General features: G+C 36.0%; 1 protein-coding gene across 2 annotated transcripts in view; it reads left to right on the top strand.

The window, feature by feature from the left end:
* LOC128558561 (steroid 17-alpha-hydroxylase/17,20 lyase-like) overlaps window positions 1–11005 on the top strand; it is a 41173-nt gene extending 30168 nt beyond the window's left edge. For both annotated transcript variants that reach the window (XM_053548226.1, XM_053548227.1), the window contains exons 4-11: window positions 2478–2576; window positions 2959–3052; window positions 3476–3631; window positions 4420–4634; window positions 4878–5006; window positions 8548–8652; window positions 8915–9049; window positions 9463–11005. In XM_053548226.1, coding sequence (XP_053404201.1) covers window positions 2478–2576; window positions 2959–3052; window positions 3476–3631; window positions 4420–4634; window positions 4878–5006; window positions 8548–8652; window positions 8915–9049; window positions 9463–9833 — 1304 coding nt within the window. In that variant the 3' untranslated portion in view covers window positions 9834–11005. The remainder of the gene's footprint in view (window positions 1–2477; window positions 2577–2958; window positions 3053–3475; window positions 3632–4419; window positions 4635–4877; window positions 5007–8547; window positions 8653–8914; window positions 9050–9462) is intronic.
* The last annotated feature ends 12566 nt before the right edge of the window (window positions 11006–23571 follow it).

Here is a 23571-nt window from a genome sequence, read left to right as displayed (position 1 = left end):
TTTTTCGACTTAAAAATTTTTGGTTAAGGTATTATATCTAAGCTGGTATCTCAGTACTCACTAATGGAAATAGGTTGAAACTTCACACACTTGTCCACTGTCATAACCTGATATACACTGTGCAGGTTCCATAATCCTGTTTTGTATTTTTACAAGATTATTCCCCTTTTTCGACTTTTGCCTTCATTCAATTGACAAGCCTGTTGAATAGTCGAGCGTTGCTGTCCTCCGACAGCTCTTTTTTTCAGTTTGCATTACATACCTTGTGTAAGTTTGTTTTCCTCTGGTTTCTAATTTATTTGTTTCTTTTTTGTATTAAATTGGAAGTATCTATAAATAAATAAATCCTAAAATTATGGCCGGGCAATGCTTGTATTAATGTGAAGTGTAAGATTGTTATAAAACTAACCCGTACAGGTTTGAAGATATCACAGGAAAGATTAAAAAAAACATTAGATCATATTAAAGGTGGAGTGTATTTAGACATAATTACGTGTCAGTTGTGACATATATTTTTTGTGAACATGTTAGAACTAGATTTACTAACTCTTTGTGTCTTCATTGAATTGTATTAAAGAAAAAGATAAACACAAAATTTAACGGGTCTATGAATCGAACTCAGGACGAACAATTATAATATGTAATAGAAAGAGCATTGAAACTCGAGTATAAATCGTTTACGTGAGAGTTTTAATGTCCTTTCTGTTTTGTATCGTAGCCATCCATATGTGGTAGTTCAGTAGGCGTTCCACATTGCCATATACAGCAGTTCAGTGAGTACTTAAAATCCTTGCTTTACAAATGTGTAAAGCCCAGGTAAATTAAACCAATGCGAGAGCAGAAAATCAATAAATTACACTTCGCTGTCTGCTGTTCCTGACACGCTGGCATACGTTCCTATCCAACAGTGCAATAACTAGCGTGTGGGTATTTAATACCCGCACACTTTTAGTTACCGCACCCTGCCCGCAGTGTATACGATTTACCTGCACCTAATTTGTTAAGAAAAAACACCGAGCTATGATACAAGAATGCCTTGTATCATAGCTCGGTGTTTTTCTTAACAAATTTGGTGCAGGTAAATCGTATACACTGAGCGTGAGGTATTTAATACCCGCACGCTAGTTACCGCACTGTTGGATAGGAAAGTATGCCAGCATATATGGGCGTGTCTCTAACAGCAGACAGCGACGTGCATTTTATTGATTTTCTACGCTCGCATTGGTTTATTTTACCTGAGCTTTACACATTTGTAAAGCAAGGATTTTAAGTACTCACTGAACTGCTGTATATGGCAATGTGGAACGCCTACTGAACTATAATATATGGGCTATGATACAAAACAGAAAGAACATTAAAACTCTCGGGTAAACGATTTATACGCCCCGAGTATAAAAAATCGTTTACCCTCGAGTTTCAATGCTCTTTCTATTACGTAACCGCACTAGGCAAAAATCACTGACTGCATTGCTAACGTCCTAAGTGTACTGACTTCATTTTATGTTTTTTATTTAATAACGTCACAACAGGGTTCGATACCTGTATGTGTGCGCACTTTTGAAAATCACGTGATGTTTTCTGACGGGAATTCCGTTTTTTTATAAACCGGGACACCCTTATCAGAAATTGTAGACGAATGTCTCTATTTTAAATATATTAGGAAAACAACGATTTTCAACAGAATTTGATGAAAAATACATTGTAAGAACATCGATTATGCAACATATAGGTGAATAAAGCAAACGTTTGATTTGTTTTAAATTCTGACACCACGATGTGTGTACGATCATGTAATCAATAATCAGCTTGTTTATGTTACCAATGATCACATATGGTATAAATAACATAAGACCTTTGAAAAAGTTTGCATACTGTACTTCATCAATAATGACATCTAGTGTACGTAACCTTAAAACTATTGTCTGTATAATCTTTAATCATAATAATTTACACAGCATTTGATCATAAATTGTAATCGGCCAAAAACATAGTCTTTTAAATAATATTCTTGGAAGATCTGTTAAACTTGGGATAAAAAAATGATCACAAAAAGGCCCAGTTGATCGTTCAGCAACTGGATACCTATAGTTTGAAGCTTATAGAATGATAAACCTATGTACTGTCCTTGCATTCTGAACTGGGCTTTTTGGACATTTTGTCCTTAATTATGTTTTAACGAACTTTATTTATGAATGGAACCATAAATGTGTGCTTTGCTTTAAGAAAATAATTCTGTTAAGAGGTCGTTTTTAATATTCTATCAATCTATGGCTGTAGGAGCTGATCTGGTGCGACTATTTTGGTAGTAACTCGGCTAAACGGTAACTACCGTTTGGTCAACTGCAACCACGACTCGATTATCAGCAGAGTATCTATTCTAAATGAAAAACGATATACAAATAAATTCAATAATGATAGTTGCATTACATTTACCTAATGAATGCTCGTTGTAACATTATATCTTGAAATTTTTGCAGGTCCTATTCCAGCTGTGATTGTGAATACAATAGAAACTGCGATGGAAGTACTTGTGAAAAAGTCAACAGATTTTGCTGGACGGCAGCATGCACCTTCCAGTATATATTTTCATTAATTCAAATGTCTGCTTTGAAAATTAGAGTAACTTTATGAAAATCATAGGCACGAAGCGCACCAAGAAATAAGAACTTTCTCTTTAATGCTAATGTCTTCTACGAAAGTTAGATTATCTATATGAATATCATAGACACGAAGGGCACCAAGTTATTAAGAACTTCCGTATTATTTCAAATGTCTTCTATGAAAGTTACAGTAACTATATGAACATCATAGGGAAGAAGCGCACCAAGTAATGCATAGAGGCATGGCCTATCACAATTTTAGGATGTCCGTTCTCTTGTAAGAAAAATGACGGCACAGAGGTATTCGAATATGATGAGAAATGGTCATTACTAAAAATCTTTTTTTTTCTACTTTAAGTTGATGCATTTTCCTACGGAGGAAAAGACATTGCCATGGCGGACTATGGCCCAACATGGAAGCTTCACAGGAAAATTGCATCGAAAGCTTTACGGTGAGTTTCCATAGACGGCGGATTTTGTTGTTATTTTCAAAACGGTGTCATAATAAGTTAATGTAGAAAAGCCTTTACAGTCTATTAATTCGGCAGATGGCTGTTTCTGAAACCCAGTATATACAATGTACCTATATTTGTGCTGGTTACTGGGAGTAGAACCGGCGAGCGGCATCCGGAATAAGAGCTTACATCACTGCTCTTTCTTGTCCATATCTAGTTAATGCCACATAATTTTATCTTATATGTCATTTGTCATGACCGAACCAAGGGGTTGAGGTCAAAGTTTTTACCTGTCCGTCCATATCCGGATAATAATTCTTAATTTTACATTTTATGTCATTTTTCTTGTACGGTCTTGGATCATTGTCGTCCAAAAACAAACAATTCTAAAATAAGTTTTTACCTTTTTCTATCCACTAGTCATTACATGCAAGGTGATGCTTTACAAAATCGAGTTCATGATGCAGTCGAAACAGCCTTTTCTGAGATTGACCAACTATCTGGAGAGTTCGATCCGTCAGAATATATCACCTTTACAGTCGGAAATATACTCACAGGACTTTGTTTCGGAGGAAAGTATGTCGTACACAATTAACGCTAATCTATTTTTAAGGAAAGTTGATATAACCTGTTTAGGATGCAAGTAGGAACACTATTAACGTTAACCTGTTTTAGAGGAATTTCGCGCACGCGCTGTTTGGCTTGTTTGCTATATGTAAAGCGTCTTTGAACGTGTTTATCATGAAAAGGGTGCTACATCAATCTGGTATAATAATAATAATAATAATAATAATAATAATAATAATAATAAGTTGTGTCATCTGCGGGATTGAATTATCTTGCCAATTAACGGGCTAGAAGACGTCTTTTTCCGAGCACGCAAGTGTAAATTGATAGAATATCAGCTTTGTTTCAAGAAATTTGCACGAATTTTGTAGTACTTAGTGGAGATATTTCTCAGCCTGGGCGATGCAATATCTGAATGTCCTCATTTCGATGTGTTCAAAGTATACTGTCGTAATTATGAGATTTACTGATTATCTGAATTTAGTGTAACCTTATTTTAACTGTTAGTGTTAAAGAATATATTATGTCTATTTATAATTATCGGTTTTAATCTTTTTTTAAAAAAAAAAATACAATAACCGTTAAAAATCATGTTTAATTTTTATTTAAATAGGTCAATATGTGGCACAGATAGAAACAAAAAAGTTGTTCCGCAGCCTATGCCTACATAACAATTTACTGCGTTCAACGATCTCCATAAAAACAATATAGAATTGTTAATAGTTTCTAGATGTTCGTCTTATAGTAGTCACACTTTCGACTTGTTTGTATTTTTTTCTTCCCATTTTTACTTATAGGTACAGCTTTGAGGATAAAGAAGTGAAGTTTATTCTTGAGAGGGAAGACGCTCTTTTAAAAGACTTCGGCTTAGGGCCATGGGAAGATTTTATTCCAGGACTAAAATATGTCTACAAGTCCAACATATTCAAGAATGTGGAAGATTTCGTGAAAGAAGTGCTCGATGGTTATATCACTAACAAGCTGAAGGAGGCTGAGAAAACATTTGATAAAGGTATGAGTAAAGTATTAACTCAAAGAAAAAGAGAATGCTTTTGACAAAAAATGTATTAACTTGCTTTCAAATAAAACTGATATATTACAAGTCGTCAGACCGCTGAAATAATGCATCTGGTACATACTCGCTCTATAATAATGGACTAGACAATCATACCACTTGACCTGGAAAGTATTGAATTTTAAATGTTTCATGTTTCTCGTACTCGCATGCATTATGATCATTTATACATTTTTTCAGACAACGTCCGTCATTTCACAGACACTCTCATCTTAGCCCGTATGGAGGCTATGGAAGAAGAGGGTGCAGAAAAACTGAAGTCGCTAACTGACCAACACCTGGTGCTGACGCTATCCGATATTTTCTTTGGTAAAAATTTATTTGGTTTAAAAAATGGACATTGAAATTCCTAAGTTGTTAGAGATTTTGCAAGCTAGTTTTACTCCAGTTATATTAGTCTTTAAAGGGCTTGCCTAGACATTCATGCAAAAGTAATGAATCTGGTGTATTTAAATGTTAAATGACTGCTCTTCATAAGACTAAAAGTTGCATGCTCAATTCCGTGCGCTACCTTGCGAACACGGTCATTAAATAGAATATTGTTTGAAAAACAAAGGGAAATTAATCCTAAAAATTATCTATGTAATATAAGTCCACAAGAAACTCTTTATCAGGTAGAGATTGATCAAAATACACCTTAATATTGGATGTAACATGCATGTTGTATCACAGAAAACTGGTCTCGATTTTTCCCTATGATCAGTAATAAATAAGTTACAATGTAATCTATTTGTGGTTAAACAAAGGGACGTAATTCTAAAAACAAGGGTGCCTCATTGTGGTGAACATTTGTGCCAAGTTACATCAAAATCCCTCCATGCATGAAGAAATAATGCTTCGGACAAAGTTATTCTTTAGTTTGACCGTTGACCTCTTAGTGTGACCTTGACTTCAGTCCTAGGGACCTGGTTCTTGCACATAACAATCTGTATTATGATGTTGAACATTTATGCCAAGTTAAATCTCAATGCATGAAGAAGAAATGCTACGGACAAAGTCATTGTTGTATCTGACATTTGGTCTCTAAGTGTGACCTTGACCTTAGACCTTGGGACCTGGTTCTTCCGCAAGACTCTCCATCTCATAGAGGTGAACATTTGTGCCAAGTAATATTAAAATCCCTTTAAGGATTGTCGAGTTACAGACTGGACAGGCAAAAAGCCCTTTTGGTCTTTGACTTCCAAGTGTGACCTTGACCTTGCAGCGAAGGGCCCGAGTTTTGCGCATGACATATTGTCTCATCCAGGGGAATACTTGTGCAAACTAATATTTAAATCCTGTTTTGCATGACAAAGTTATAGACCGGACAGGGAAAGAATCCCATTGACCTTTGATCTCCAAGTGTGACAATGACCTTTAAGCTAGGGTTCTGAGTGTTGCATATGACACGTCGTCTCATCATGGGGAACATTTGTGCCAAGTTATATGAAATCCCTTAATGGAAGCCAGAGTTCTGGACCGGACAGGAAATAAAACCTATTGACCTCCAAATGTGACCTTGACCTTTGAGCTAGGGGTCCGGGTTTTGCACATGTCACGTCGGCTCATCATGTGGAACATTTGTACCAAGAAATATTAAAATCCCTTCATGGATGGCAGAGTTATGGACCGGACAGAAAATAAAACTATTGATTTTTGGCCTCCAATTGTGACCTTGACCTTTAAGATAGTGTCCAATTTTTGCGCAGAACAAGTCGTCTTATCATAGGCAACATTTGTGCCAAGTAATATTAAAATCCTTTCATGGATGGCAATGAGTTATGGACCAGACAGGAAAAAGGCGATATTGATATTTGACCTCCAATTATGACCTTGACCTTTGAGCCAGGGGTCCGGGATTTGCGCATGACACATTGTCTCATCATGGGGGACATTAGTGCGAAGTGATATTAAAATCCCTTAATGAATGACCGAGTTATGGACCGGAAACTAAACAGACCCTGTTCATGCCATGTTAATATTTGACTGCCAAGTGTGACATTGACCTTTAAGCTAGGGGGCTGAAAGTTGTGCATGACATATTGTCTTATTATGAGGAATGTTTGTGCCAAGTAGTAATAAAATCCCTTCATTGGTGGCAGAGTTATTGACTGGGCAGGAAAAAAAGCCCTGTTGACATTTGACCTCCAAATGTGACCTTGACCTTTAAGCTAGGGGTCCGGATTTTGCGCATGACACATTGTCTCATCATGGGGAACATTAATGCGAAGTAATATAATAATTAAAATCCCTTCACGGATGACAAGAGTTATGGACCGGACGGACGGACGGACGGAAAGGCACATTCTTATAGTCCCCGAAACTGGTTTTTCAACCAGTAGGGGACTAATAATTGAAATTTACTGAAGTACATCTAACTAATAATATACATAACAAAATCAGTTACAATTTAATTATATCATAGATATACAAGAAACATAAATGAAATAGTACTCTTCATAAAACGCAACTGATAATTTTGGTACAATGTATAAAGTGAAATTATTCTCGTTTCGAAATTATATATAATTAAAAAGCTTATTTTACGTTTTGCCTCCGAGAGCAGTTCTTTGGCAGATTTCAGAATTGTATCTTTGTTTGTTCTTATGTATGCTGGATTTTTTGGAATCAGTGAAGTTCTAAATTTAAGGAGATCTGACATTACAGCTTTAGTGTGAGTAATGTTCGTTTTCAATAGCATTACATGTATACTTGTCAAACATAAGCATATTGATCAAATGATCTCCTATTTCTTGAAAAGGCCGAAACATCGGTTGCACATAACGTTACAAAAGATGCTTCATTCATATCATTACAAAGGTGACTACCAAAGTTTGAGATTCATTACATGTTGTTATTGTAAAACAATAAAAAATACTCGATATTAAAATTATGAATCGGTGTATGCTTTTAGGATATATCTTCTTTTCTTAAGTAAAGTATTTTAGGGGTAGGAATTGGAGTGCGTGTACACTATTTAGGTAAAATAGCGCATTAGAAATAGTTTTTTTATACAGTAAAATATAGTGTGATCTCATTGGCGAATCTTAACAACGGTCTGTACAAAGCGTGTCAGCGGTCCGTCTTGTGTTTATAATGTTACTGTTCAGTATAGTCGAGACTTAAATAGTTCTGGCTATGGGTAGACCTAATTTTAAATAGTATCAGCATTCAACTAAGACATGAAATCTGTTTGTTACATAGTCAGCCATAACGTACGAAAATGAAATAGAAAGTCACATTTAGGAAGACATAAAATAAATACATCCCCTGTTTAAGTAAAAAGCAAAACTACCCATTTCTAACAGGATCTTGGTTTTGATTTAGATCATTTCATCCGCAAGAGTCAACTATTTTTCACATAATTAGTCTTATTTGGATTTTAAAGTTGAACTTAAAAACTCCGTGTCAAAAAATAACACACAGCAAAGAACACATAGCACGGCATGTCATTTAGAAAGTGTCTCTTTAGACTAACTGGTTCCCACCTTGCTAAGAAAGCAAATTAATATAAAAGCAGTGCATTTGAAAGCTTTGGCTTTTTCCCTTGTTTTCAAGAAAAAATCAAACCACCGGGATGGGTCTGCACAGATAGCTAACACCATCACTTTCTCTGCAACTGATGGTACACTGTTCCATTTTACTCGCCACTTCTGAAATTAAAAGAAAATGCTAACATGACCATAAGGTGATATATAACTACCAAACGGCAAATGATTACTAGTTTCTGACAGACAGTTGATTATGCCAATTCTAATTTAAGAATTTCTTTGCAAATAAGCCATACAAAAATCTGTTAGCCAAAGCAGGACAACTGTGAAATATCGTCTTCATAAAACTTTAAATCAGATTGGAATTTAATCTATTACAGCGGGTATAGATACGTCAAGATTTACCTTGAGTGGTGCAATACTACACATGGTGGCCTTTCCTGACATACAAGAAAAGGTGCAAGAAGAAATTGACAGAGTTGTTGGTAAGGTATTTCATCCTTGTAGTTCACCATTCTTACATTTCTAGGTATTGCGTTTGTTCGAATCCGATTTTAACAATATTACTTATTTACCAGAGCATGTTTTTATAGTTTGGGCCAGAAACATGTCGTTTTTAGCAATATATGACTAACTTTTTTTGCAAGAATGAAAGTAATGTGAAATTTTTGTTGTTATGATTTTAATAACCTGAGTAATCATAGCAAATAGAAAATATCTGTTATGTCAAGTTTGCGTTCATTTTAGGCAGGGATAGACTTCCTGGCATTAATGACCGGCCAAATCTTGGTTACACTGAAGCTGTGTTGCATGAAAGTATGCGTCTGGGAACAGTAGTTCCATTAGGATTACCACATAAGACTATGTGTGACACTGAAGTTGGTAAGCTCCATTTTTTTAAAAATTACTCTTTAAAACAGTCTATTTCCAAATAAAGTTCCAACTAATTATTCTATTTGCATCAACTAGTAACATAAATAGAACAAGTAGCCAAACACTTGTTTGCTTTAAATAATTAAATAAATCCCCTTTACTTTAATTGTATTTTGTAAATATCTTTTCATTTCCATTTGCACAATTTAATGGAGTTTATAAACTGGCCTTTGAACCGTTTTAAGATGTTTATCAAAGACTATGGAGAATAACATGCGAGTACTGTATAAGGCGAAATGTTGTTTATTCCGTTTTGTCACGGACAATGCCGTGGGGACGGTTGTATTAATTCGTGGACTATCGTGACCGATAAACATTACTTAACAATAACAAATACGTAAATAATTTTCTTTTTCATGAAGCTGGGTACAGGATACCAAAGGGTACAACTGTTATAATAAATCACTGGGCCCTACATCATGACCCAGACGCTTGGGACGATGTTGATCGTTTCATTCCTGAACGTTATTTAGACGAGAATGGAAAACTTGGGCCTAAACCAAAGAACTGGTTGCCATTTTCAGCGGGAAAGAGAGTATGCCTCGGTGAATTCGTAGCAAAACCGGAACTGCATTTGATCTTTGCATGCTTGATGCAGCGTTATAAGTGGAGAATGATTTCTGGGAAGTGCCCGGATTTAGCGCAAGTTGGCGGTGCAAATGGTCTCATCTACAAGCCGTATAAGGTCATCGTAGAAAAGAGAATTGAAATGAAACAGAAGAACGAGGCTTAAATTAGTTACAATGTGCTTAATTATATACTTAACATTGTTTTCACCTCTTATTTTGTATGTATTTCAAATGTCTTAGTTGTTTATTCATAATGGAAGTTTTTGATCTATTTCGTCTACAGGTATTCAAACACTACATTAGTAACATTATGTCTAGTGATAAACCGTTTTGTGGTATACATGTATGAGTTTAATGTGCTTTTCTTTTAAAGAGATAGGTATTAGTGTCACTCAGACAAATAACAGAATCTAACTACAACTTTTATCAAACGTGTTGAACCGAACATTCCGTCTGCTTAAAGCAACACTGCAAATATCAGCTAGAAAATCCTTCTACTAATTCAGAAATTGTAGACGATAATGATGTTTTGTTCCACGACAGAACCTTTAAGAGAACGTTTCGGATATAGGTAGATAGATTTCTAGATGATACATTTCTTATTTGTTAAGCAATGTGTCTTGACTGTGTATTTATAAACAACCTTTCTCTCAAGATCTCCTGATCTCCTGATCAGATATAAAGAGGACAAAGAGAAGCATGCACGCAGGCACGCACAACGAAAACAACAACAACAAAAATAAAGCAGCTACACATTAGGCACATCAAAGCTGAAGCAACAAATCTGTATATGAAAAATTAATACAGTTATTTCTTTTTCATAGTTTATTTAAATTGAGGTACAGTGTGTCTTCTAAGAAACTTCTAAAACATTATGCAAACCTCTTTGTCTACTTTATAATCGTTCAATGTCCGAAAAAATATATCCGTCTAGTTGGAAATTAGCGCACGTTATGCCTCTTTTTAAAAAGGGCAACAAAGATGAACCGTCGAATTACAGACCAATTTCTCTTATTAGTTGTGTTGGAAAAGTTATGGAACGTATTATATTTAAACATATGTTTAACTATCTACATGACAATTCACTAATATTCCAAAATCAATCAGGCTTCTTACCAGGGCATTCTACAATTTTTCAACTGATTGACATCTATAATCAAATATGCAAAGCTCTAGACAATAAAGAATCCACGTGTATTGTTTTTTGTGATATATCCAAAGCGTTTGATAGAGTCTGGCATAAAGGACTAATTTTCAAAATACGACAATATGGAATCACTGGAAATTTGTTAGACTGGTTAGAAAATTATATGATGAATAAAACTCAAAAAGTTTTCGTCGGAACTTCTTTTTCAGACTCACAATGTCTACATGGTGGGGTTCCTCAAGGCTCAGTCCTTGGACCTCTTTTATTTCTTATCTATGTAAATGATATAGCTGATTCACTTTTAAGTATTACTAGACTTTTTGCAGATGATAGTTCTCTAGCCGTATCATCAAGTAACATAGATACGATGGAAGAAACTCTTAATCATGACCTCCACAAAATTAAGTTATGGTCCAATCAATGGTTAGTGAATTTTAACCCTTCTAAAACAGAAGTTATGTTTTTTTCCTATTGTAATAGAAACCGCCCAAACTTATATTTTGATAATGTACATCTAACATTTGTTGAACATCATAAACATCTCGGTGTTACATTTAGTCAAATTTATTATTATCTTTGAATGTACTGCATACTTTGTTCAAGCTCCCATTAATAAGTCCACATGAGTGTGTTTTACACAGTTTGAACAGTTTTGTAATAAGCGTAGGTTTTCTCAACAAGTATGTATTAACTCTACGATAGATTCTGCTCTGCTTTGTTATAATAAAACTAATAATGTGCAACAAAATCTCTACTCACAGGTCACAGGTACTGCTACTGTTTAAAATAGTCCAACTAATTTTATTGTGATCATTTTTGCATAGGTCAATACCTCTCCTCCATGTAAAGAGATCAGGTCAGGTCTGACGTCAAATTATTTGGACTACTGTTTAAAACATCCAAGATATGATAAATGCAAAATTTATTCCAATGTGAATGAATGTAAAACACCTACACACCGCGTCATATACATTTAAAACACTTTTTTATTCCTTTTAATTTTACATAAACGACAATCCCTTACGAACAAGTTTAAGCATAGATGATAGCGAAAGGTTCTTCTAGGGCACATCTTTATAAATATATAATGATCATCTTGTAAAATTTTGGTTGCAATGTCTGTTTTAAATATTGGCCATCGGTGTGTGAAACTCTAGGATCGGACAAAAAGACAGGACCATTCTACCTTAATGGCATTCCGTATCCCCCTTTTTAATCAGGGAGTAAATGGCGCAGTGGTTAGCAGTTTGGGCTACAACGAGAGCGATCCGGTTTCGATTCCCTGACCGGGATCAATTCACGGTTGCGGATGATATCCCGACTAGTATTCAGTGCTTGGTGATTTACATTATCTGGTACTGTTTCCAATAGTATCGGTTTAGACTGGATGCTGGGGAGGTAACGCCTGCCATGGGCTCGGTTGAAAATATGATGGTCCATCCATTCCAGGGGGGGGGGATATTTCTGTACAAAAATACAAGAAGACAAAACCTAAAACTTTGAAAAAGAACTATGTTGTTTTACACTGACAAAATTGGTATGTATTTACGCTAGTTATTTAACATAAATTGTTAAATCCAACAACAAAGTAAATCCGTTACCACTTTCAGTTGAGTAAATATGACAATAAGACATTCACCCGGTCACTCCATTCCCTCATGTAGTGTACGATTCGATGCTAGAGTTTGTTGCGCATAATTAGAGGGTCGCAATGGGGTTTGTTTTTACATATTAACCATGCATTCGAAGGTAACGAGAGTATCTAGTTCTTTATATGTAAATTTGCTGATATATCTGTTTGTACAAATGTTATGCTCTTTAAGAATGGAGGAAATGAAACAATAAATCAACTCCTCGGGTTTAGTAATATGTAATCCGCGGAGCGCGTTCAGTCAGGGAATCGCCTCAATAAGGAAAGAATAATTTTAACGCCAGTGGTTTTTTCTAAGGTCACGGAGTTTGATTGGGCAGACTTTATGACAACAGGCTTTCGAGGTCAGTTGCTCAGTATAGTGGACTTACCGAAACAAAGTAGTCCTTTCAAAAGATAGAAACTATAAAATTGCAGCTTCTGACATATCTGGGTTTCGTACACATGACATAGTTTCAATCTACACAGGGCAGAACCGATGATTTAAATAGAACTGTTTGGAAAAGCCAGGACTATAGTCTGTTTCTTTAAACGCGTGGGTATCCCATATGTAATAAATAGGCCATATTATACATTCCCCCTCCTTTCCTTGAAATCCGCTCTTAAGTACCTTTTTTTGTACTTTCTTCTTTCTCTGCAGTATATAACATTTCAGTTAAACGTAAATGTTCTATTTCTGTATACTATATCACATTTTTCAGATATATGTATAATAATTGATTACAATGTATAATGTTCACACCACACCAGCGAATTAATCAATGACTACATGAAAACCGACACAACTGGACATTCACTTCATGAATGTAAAAAAATGTAAATAAAAATAAGACCGGAAAGCAAGTTAAATTTGAAAAAAAAAATAATGATAGGGTTAAATATTGTTTAAAGGGGGGGTCCCAGTTAGGTGTCTGCGCAAAATGTTTTTTGATTTTATTTATACTTTGTGGTAAGTATACCTTCATGTTATTAAGATTCCCTTTAACAAGTATTGTTCGTTATAGTTTTGACTTTCTTTTATAGATATTCACATTTAAATGTGGGAGGGGTTAATCTGACATGTTTGTGACAGCCAGGAAACCAATTTTGTTATTTTTTAAAATGGTTCTAACTTTTTACCTGAAACTTTCATGATAAAATAATATGCAATGGACATTCACAAACATGTTTCATTTTAAAATTTACTTGAATACTTGTTTATTACAGAGCCACAAGTGGTCTAAACAAATTTATGATTTTCAATGGACGAACTTTACAATAGCTAAACATTTTTCATTAGTTGGATATTAAGGTGTTATTTTCAGCAGATATTGTAAATAAATAAAACAGTAAAATGCCAGTAAAATCAGTATACTCTGATTAATATTGGAAGAGTGGGAACTCTCAAACTGGGACAACGTGGGTTGGGGTAAATAAATTCGAAGCAACACTACAAAATTGTGCAGTTGGTAAGAATGGCTCAGATTGTTATTACTATTTTTAATTTTATAAAATACAGCATTGATTGTAAATTTTAACAAAAAACTTCCATCTTATAATGTGTGTATGGAAAAAAAGCTTATGGTCCTTGATACATGGAATGTAGACAACAAATTACCCTGAAAGTCAAAGTATTTATCTAAATGTTTTGCCTGAGGCAGTTATTTTGAGGAAAGTATTGTTTAAATGAACATTTAAATTTTTGCATTGGTTTTTCCATGGACACATGTAAAAGTCTTATTAATGTGAAAAAAAAAGTTGTTTAAATTTTTCAACCAAGTCTGTATTTATAATAACACAGATGTTAGTCCCTCCACCCCTCTCCCTCGACATGTACATTTGTAAAATAAAGGGGAAATAATTCAAATGTTTGCAGTTTAATGGGGTTATAGCCTCCAAAAAACTTTGAAAGGATTCATAATTCTATACCTATACTTTATGAGATCACAAACAAAAAATCACTATTTTTGCTTTTTCAGGGCCATAATCTGTGATTAATGCTAAAATTATCAAGAGGTGCATTGTGTGAAAGGTTACATTTATGATAAAGAACTAAGCAGGGTTCAGGAATTTTACATTTAAATAATTTGCGTAAGGGACGAGAATATTCTGAGGTAAGGACAATAATTAGGTAAAATGTGCATTGATAGTTACTATTCAGGGGGCCCTAAACTTGGAAAGAGGGCAACAGATAAAAATAGTATATGCGCAAGTATGATCATGTTAAACATCATCAATTTATATCAGTCTTTTGTGAGCTCAGGCATGTCACAAGGTGTGAAAATGTGCATTGTTGACTTTTTCAGGGACAATAACTCTAGAAAATGGGCGCGTGAAACAAGATTAAAAATAGAGAGGCGCAAGTTCATTCATGATTAAGGATAATGCATTGCTTTCAGAATCTATATCATATACTTTTTGACCTAGGAGTGTCACTAGGTGAAATGTGCATTTTTTATATTTCAGGGGCATAACTCTAGAAAAGTGCGGGGCAGACGAAAAAATTAGAAAAATGTAAAGTTATATCATTATAAAGACTCATGCAAGGATTTCATCAATTTATATCAAATACTTTTTGAAGCAGGGGTGTCACTCGGTGGGAAAATGTGCTTTTTTTAATTATTCAGGGGCAGTAAAGTAACTCTAAAAATTAGGGGGCGGAGCCAGACGAATAATAGATGGTGTGTACAAGTTTCATATATGATAAAGACTTTGCAAGGTTTTCATTTATTTATATCAAATACTTTTTGATCTAAGCGACGTCACGAAACTTGGACGGACGCACAGTCGATTGACAGACGGAGACGAAACAAATGCAAATCTATATGCCCCAAAATCATGGTGGCACAATTAGATGTAATGACAATCTGAGGCATTTGTAACAATGCAAATTTTTGTAGTGTTTGCTTCGAATATTATTTACCACCACTTTTTCCCAGTTTGAGAGTTGTAGCACTCTACTAATATTAATCAGAATATACTGATTATGTCATTTTAGTTATTTAGTTTACAATATCTCTGAATATTAGCACTTTAATATCTCAACTATGAAAAAGGTTTTTAGTTTTTGGTAAAGTTCGTCCATGAAATCAGTAAATGTGTTTACGACACCTTTGGGGCTATGTGATTAAAAAGTATTCAGGACAATTTAAAATGCAAAATGTTGTTTGAATGTCCATTGCATAGTATTTTTATCATGAATGTTTCAGGTAAAAAGTTTAGAATATTTTTTAAAAGAATAACAGAAATTGTGTTCCTGGGTGGTCAATGTCAGTTACCCCACCCATTTAAATGTGATATCTATAGAGTAAGTAAAAATGGGAACAATAACAACTTGTTATATTGAAACTGAATACATGTAGGTATATTACACAAAATTTAATTAAATCAAAAACATTTTGCGCAGGAAACTAAATGAGGGACCCCACCCTTAACGTGAGTGTTATGAATATGTAATGATTTTTTTTAAAAATAGTCCAGTTAGGTCTCATCATTACGATCACATGACAATATACATTTCAAGAGTGCTTTCTGATCCCAAGAAAAGGGTAAACATTATAAAAAATTTATGAAAGAAAATCGAAGCATAACTGAATTATCACATTTATTTTTGTAACAGGACACATGTTAGAATACATACAAACATACACAAACACATGATACATGCTATACATATAAACATAAAGAAGATGACGAAATAGCTGCTGAACTTTCATGAACACAAATTGAAGACAAGACTTATATGAGCCGCACCATGAGAAAACCAACATAGTGCGATGGCATTGATCTGAATCAGCCTGCGCATCCGCGCAGTCTGGGCAGGATCCATGCTGTTCGCTAATGGTTTCTGTAATTACAATAAAGTTGAAAGGAAAGCATGGATCTGACCAGGACTGCGCGGATGTGGCAGGTGGTCTGGTTCCATGTGGTCAGCAAACGCACTATGTTGATTTTTCATGGTGGGTCATATGTATAAGCGTTTGAATACGACGATCAGAATTACGGTATCATTTTTCCTTTTTTTATTAAATGCATCTATGTTTTACGTTAAATATCATCTTTATTTGTAGACCGAAAAGCAAATTCAATCTTTACCGGGAAAGATTTTCTCACTCGGGTGATGTCATAAAAAGTTAACGATGTGTAATTCATCACAGTGTCATGTATATTAGCCATATAGGGTTTTTTCATCACCACAGACTTAAAGTAGTTCTTACTGGAAAATAATTTAAAGAATAAAATAAACAATTGTGCCTATACTTTCAACTTGGACTTAATGACTTGGTTTACTTTACTATTAAAGAAATAATATTGTTACAGTAATGACGAGTTGGTAAGTATCTTATTGTTTGCAGATGATGTTGTAATTCTGGCTGAAACTCCAGATGATTTACAGAAGCTAATAGATATTTTACATGTTTGGTGTATAAATAAAAGTATGACTGTCAATTGTAACAAATCAAACATAATTCATTTTAGAACACCTAGTTGCGTACAAACGAGTATCGTCTTTAAGCTGGGAGCATTTCCGCTACATATTGTACATAGTTACAGATACCTTGGTGTTTTGCTAAACGAATTTCTAGATTTTGCAGAAATGGCAAAAACATGTAGCCATTTCAGCTGGTAGAACAGTTGGACTTGTAATCTCAAAATGTCTAACTTTTGGTTTCAACTTTTCAACATTTTCAAAACTTTATGATCCAATGGTTTTACCTGTTATATGTTATTCAGCTCCCATATGGGGTGATAAATCTTACACATGTATAAATTCTGTTCATAACAGAGCCATTATGTATTTTCTTAGAGTGGGGAAATACACACCAAATGCAGCTGTAATTGGGGACATGGGCTGGAAGCCAGTATTTGTTAAACAATGGGGTGCAGTGGCAAGACAGTACTGCAGATTTTTGAAGATGCATGATTCAAGATTAAATAAAAACGTTTTAACTGGGTTAATGTCATGTTTTTTAATTTTACGATTTTTTAAAAATTTTATGTAAGTAACCTTTTGAAGGTAAACTTACATATAAGGATTTTAACAGTTTCATGTTGGTGACTTAGTCATCTTACTAAATATTAGGTTTTAGAATATGTAAATGTGTATAGATCAAATTGTCTCTTATATTTCTGTATAAAAGGGCATACGTATTTTTAAAATATTGTAATATTGTATTGTTTTATCATGTTGTACGTATGAAGAGACATAAATGAAATATTTGACTTGACTTGACTTGTTATTTTTTTTATATTTGATTAAGTCTCAGTAATTCCGGATCTCAAGTCGTATATATAAAGTTTATAAAATTGCAGTTATAATTATATATATCAAAAAGTTAAAGTACATTTAGAAAATTGCTATATAAAAACAGGAAGCATCAAAATTCCTACAAAGCATGCACATGATAAACAACACATGCATATAAAGAACACATTATACACAAATTATAAACAAAGCAAATATATTACAGACATCGAATATGAGGCAGACTTATGACTTTTGCCTTGATTAAAATATTCATTAGGATGAGTTTAAGCTAACTCGTAGCCCGATCCTTCTGTTTTTTTTTTGTTTTGTTATTTGTTGAAAATGCATGTATCATTGTGTGTATCTTTGAAACAGAGAGCAATAAAATATGATTAAACTAAACATCTCATAACAATGGTTTGTGCAAGCGCAACAGGAAGGCGGCAAAGCCAAAAGGCGAGATGTTTGGTTTTGGCGCGTTGTCGCCTTTCCGCTTTGTCCTAGGTGACAAGGCGACAAAGCGATATAGCGAGATTGTGTACGCTTTTGAAAACTCTCACTATTTCGCCTTATCGCGTTGTGGTTTTTCGCATGTCGAGTACTAAATCTTGCCTTTTCGCTCTGGCGTCCGTCACAAAGCAAAAAGAGAACAACGCGCCAAAACCAGAAATCCCGCCTTTCTGCCCTCGCGCCCGCGACGAAGCGAAAAGGCGACAACGCGCAAAAAAAAAAGTAAAAAATCTCGCCTTTTCGCTTTATCGCAGGCGGCAAAGCGAAAAGGCGAAGCTGACAGAAACAGCTTTCCCATTTTTACTTATAGGTACAGCTTTGAGGATAAAGAAGTGAAGTATATTCTTGAGAGGGAAGACGCTCTTTTGAAAGACTTCGGCTTAGGGCCATGGGAAGATTTTATTCCAGGACTAAAATATGTCTACAAGTCCAACATATTCAAGAACGTGGAAGAATTCGTGAAAGAAGTGCTCGATGGTTATATCACTAACAAGCTGAAGGAGGCTGAGAAAACATTTGATAAAGGTATGAGTAAAGTATTAACTCAAAGAAAAAGAGAATGCTTTTGACAAAAAATGTATTAACTTGCTTTCAAATAAAACTGATATATTACAAGTCGTCAGACCGCTGAAATAATGCATCTGGTACATACTCGCTCTATAATAATGGACTAGACAATCATACCACTTGACCTGGAAAGTATTGAATTTTAAATGTTTCATGTTTCTCGTACTCGCATGCATTATGATCATCTATACATTTTTTCAGACAACGTCCGTCATTTCACAGACACTCTCATCTTAGCCCGTATGGAGGCTATGGAAGAAGAGGGTGCAGAAAAACTGAAGTCGCTAACCGACCAACACCTGGTGCTGACGCTATCCGATATTTTCTTTGGTAAAAATTTATTTGGTTTAAATAATGGACATTGAAATTCCTAAGTTGTTAGAGATTTTGCAAGCTAGTTTTACTCCAGTTATATTAGTCTTTAAAGGGCTTGCCTAGACATTCATGCAAAAGTAATGACTCTGGTGTATTTAAATGTTAAATGACTGCTCTTCATAATGTTACCCGTTCAGATAGTCGGGATTTGTAGGTTCTCTTCAGGTCTGTATGTTAGTGACCTGAAAGGGGCACGCAAACAGCACAAATAAATAAATAAGTCGAGACACAAAGAATTGACGTCCTCACGTATAATCTCTCTACTGATGTGCGCATTACAACAAATGCATAATTTCAAAATACAACGAAATATGGAAAATGATGAATAGCAAAATGAAGAACATTGCTTTATATAACTAAACATGTACATAGGTTACCTGAAAGGGGCACGCAAACAGCACAAATAAATAAATAAGTCGAGACACAAAGAATTTACGTCCTCACGTATAATCTCTCTACTGATGTGCGCATGCGTGACAAACAATTGGCGGTTAGGTAAATAACGGAGGCCCGTCACCTATATTAGATACATGTTAGTTATAGGACTCTATTGGATTTAGGGATGAAATGAAAATTATGGGGTTTATAGGAGATGAATATGAATATAATGATAAATGAAAGTGGAATATCATGATATATACCTTGATGAAACATAAATAACAGAAAAGACAAAAGACCCCGTGACATCCTCTCCCCTCCAGTAAAATGTCGTCCCGACATTTCCAGTCGTCCAACTACTCTACTTCTACATTATATTTTATCATTACTTACGAGAATGCACAAGAGCCAGTACTGTCTATACTCTACAATTATAGTCAATATCTCAACTTTTCACCAACATTTAAACTTGGAGAAATTTAAAGAGATTTATGTCAATATAAGGTATGAACATTTGCGTATGTTAATACGGAAATGTTTGTAACACCTTAATTCCAAATATTCGGTGTTTAACTGCCGAATTGGAAATTGATTAAATGTGGGGAATTATAATAGTCTGCAGTACTATCATAATTCAGGTTATATTAATTCCTTATTCCTCTTGGAATAAAGATGGTAAACTCAATTTATTGTCTGGTAACAGCTTATATCTTGTTGTTTTATTTCAGCAACATCATCAACTGACAATGAAATGCAAGACTGATTGTACACAAGTACAATAATTACACACATATCCACAGTACTTCAAGTATTGAAGATTTAATATGTCTAATTGATATCCGGCATGAATAATTAAAAACTGAAAGAACAGCCCGAGTTATAAAAAAAATCCAATTAAGATCCAAATTGCTATCTATACATGACTATAAAATACAACTATACGTCTATTCACACAATGAATTATTGTAGTCACTCACTTATTAAAAGTGTCAAATACACTAACATACTGTCTGAAATGAAAGCTGTCTATCATCATAGCTGGTAGTCAAGGTAATGGGCCTAAGTAACCCAGTCAGTTGATGACAACCAAGCTGGTTTAACTCTGGTACGACTACTACTCCTTGGTTCGAACACTGGTGCATTCGGATTGAGGGCAAGTCGTTTCCGCCTCTGCGGGATGGCATACCTTGGTACAACAGATGGCACAGTAGATTCTGAAGATGAAGTCTGAAGCGGAGACAATATCGGTTCCTTGGGGACATTGTTGCCAGTATCTTTTTGTTCTGACTCTGAATCCGCCGGAGTAATCTGCTCATCCTCAGACTCAACATATACAGACTCACGGACAGGTAACCCCATGAAAGGTAAAAGAAGGTTCCTATGAAGTGTCTTGAGTCCACTACGGCCATGTTCTCTTTTAACCTGAAAGACAGGAATATAAGGATTTGGCTGAGATACTACAACATAGATATCTTTTTGCCATCGGTCAGCCAGCTTGTTTTTACCTTTCAAGCCAACATTACGGATAAGGACACGGTCACCTGGCTGTAACCTCGCCTCACGTACCCTGAGGTCATACCGCCGCTTATGCCGTCTTGCTTGCCTTTTTGCCTCCCGACTCGCAACCCTATAAGCAAAAGAAAGGCGTTTCTTTAACTTACCTATGTAGTCAGAGTGGGTTGTCCTTTCTGGGTCAGTGTCAGGCTCGATACCAAGGAAGGCATCAATACAGAGACGAGGGTGACGGCCAAACATAAGGTAGTGTGGTGTAAGACCCGTGGTCTCATGTCTAGTGAAATTATAGGCATGGACCAATGCCGGGACATGGGCTTTCCAGTTGATCTTCTGTTCCTCTGAGAGGGTGCCAAGCATGTTCAACAAGGTCTGGTTGAACCTCTCGGGCATGCCATTTCCTTGCGGGTGATACGGGGTTGTCCGAGATTTGTCGATGTTGGCAATCTTGCACAACTCACGTATCACTGCACTGTCAAAATTACGCCCTTGGTCACTATGAAATCGGGCTGGGAAGCCATAGTGACAAATGAAGTGTTCAAAGAGGACCTTGGCAGTGGTGCGTGCTGTTTGGTTTCTTGTGGGTATGGCTTGGGCAAAGTGGGTAAAGTGGTCAGTGATGACCAAAATGTTCTCGTAACCCCCTGCAGACATCTCTAAAGAGAGGAAGTCCATACACACAAGCTCAAGAGGATACGAGGACTCAAGAGGAACCAAACCAGCAGCTATTTTAGATGGAGACTTGCGGCTAATACACCTGGGACACGACCTGACTCGAGTATCAACAAACTGTTCAAGACCTGGCCAAAAGAATCTGGATTTCATCAGACTATAGGTTCTCTCCCGACCCTGGTGTCCAGCATCATCATGAAGACCTGAAAAAGCTATTTCACGAAACAAATTAGGAAGGATAAGTTGACGGACAGGATTACCAGAGACGAGACCATGACGATAAAGAACGTCATTCTCGACAAAAAGTTTGGACCACTCTCGAAGATATTGTCTCACAAGGGGTTCTTCCAATGCGCAAAGACGCTTAGTAGGTTTGTGACCTTTCTGAACTAGGTCAATAACACGAGACACTGTGCTATCCTTCCGCTGCTCTGCCTTCCAATCTATGTCACTGAATTGTGAAACAGTTGGATCTGTGCTGTCACTGATAACAGTATCCACAACTGGTTGTTTGTTTGTTTGTTTGTTTTGGGTTTAACGCCGTTTTTCAACAGTATTTCAGTCATGTAACGGCGGGCAGTTAACCTAACCAGTGTTCCTGGATTCTGTACCAGTACAAACCTGTCCTCCGCAAGTAACTGCCAACTTCCCCACATGAATCAGAGGTGGAGGACTAATGATTTCAGACACAATGTCGTTTATCAAATAGTCACGGAGAACATACGCCCCGCCCGAGGATCGAACTCACGACCCCGCGATCCGTAGACCAACGCTCTTACACAACTGGTTGAGAAAGGGAGATACACTCAAAACCTGGAGATTCCTGTGGTGAAACTAAAGAACCGAGACAAAGAGCCTTGACAACATCTGAGAAAATGACAGAATGAGAAGTGTCTACAGGCAATCTAGACAAGGTATCAGTATCTGTGTTAGTCTTCCCACTTCGATACATGATTTCAAAGTTGAAGTTGGCCAAAGCCGCTAACCATCGATGTGAAGTAGCATCAAGTTTCGCAGTGGACTGGACATAGGTCAGAGGATTATTATCTGTTCGGACTCTGAAAAAGTTACCATATAGATAATCCTTGAACTTGTCAGTCACAGCCCACTTGAGTGCCAGAAACTCAAGCTTATGGGCAGGGTAGTTCTTCTCAGCAGTCCTTAGTCCCCGACTGGCATATGCTATGACTCTTTCCTTTCCTTCCTGTATTTGGTAAAGGATAGCACCTAACCCAACAGAGCTAACATCTACGTTGAGAATAAAAGGCTTCTGAAAATCAGCATAGGCCAGTATAGGAGGAGATGAAAGACTTTGAAGGAGAGAATCGAAGGCACGCTGCTGATCAGGACCCCACTGCCAAGGTGTGAGTTTTCTTGCGGACTTTCCGGACTTATTTGTGGAATGACCAACAAGTAAGTCATTAAGTGGTTTGGCTATCATGGCAAATCCAGCTATGTACTTTCGGTAGTAACCGACAAAGCCTAAGAAGCTTCTCAATTTCTTAAGTGATTTTGGAACAGGCCAATTTCTCAGGACAGAAATCTTGTCAGGATCTGTTTCGACACCATTAGAGCTAACGATATGACCAAGATATTTAACACTGGTGCAGAAAAATTCACATTTGCTGCCTTTGAGTTTAAGACCTGCTGCTTCCAACCTTTTGAAAACAGAGTCGAGCCGTCTGAAATGCTCATCGATAGAAGAAGAAAAGATGATAATATCATCAAGATAGATGAGACATTCAGTGAGATTTAACTCACCCATGGCACGCTCCATGAGCCTTTGGAATGTAGCAGGGGCATTTGTGAGACCAAATGCCATCCGGTTACACTCAAAGAAACCCAGGGGGCCGACAGAAAAGG

Source organism: Mercenaria mercenaria, chromosome 7 (genome assembly GCF_021730395.1).
Source record: "Mercenaria mercenaria strain notata chromosome 7, MADL_Memer_1, whole genome shotgun sequence".
Taxonomy (NCBI): Eukaryota; Metazoa; Mollusca; class Bivalvia; order Venerida; family Veneridae; genus Mercenaria; species Mercenaria mercenaria.
This window is presented reverse-complemented; position numbering and strand designations above follow the sequence as displayed.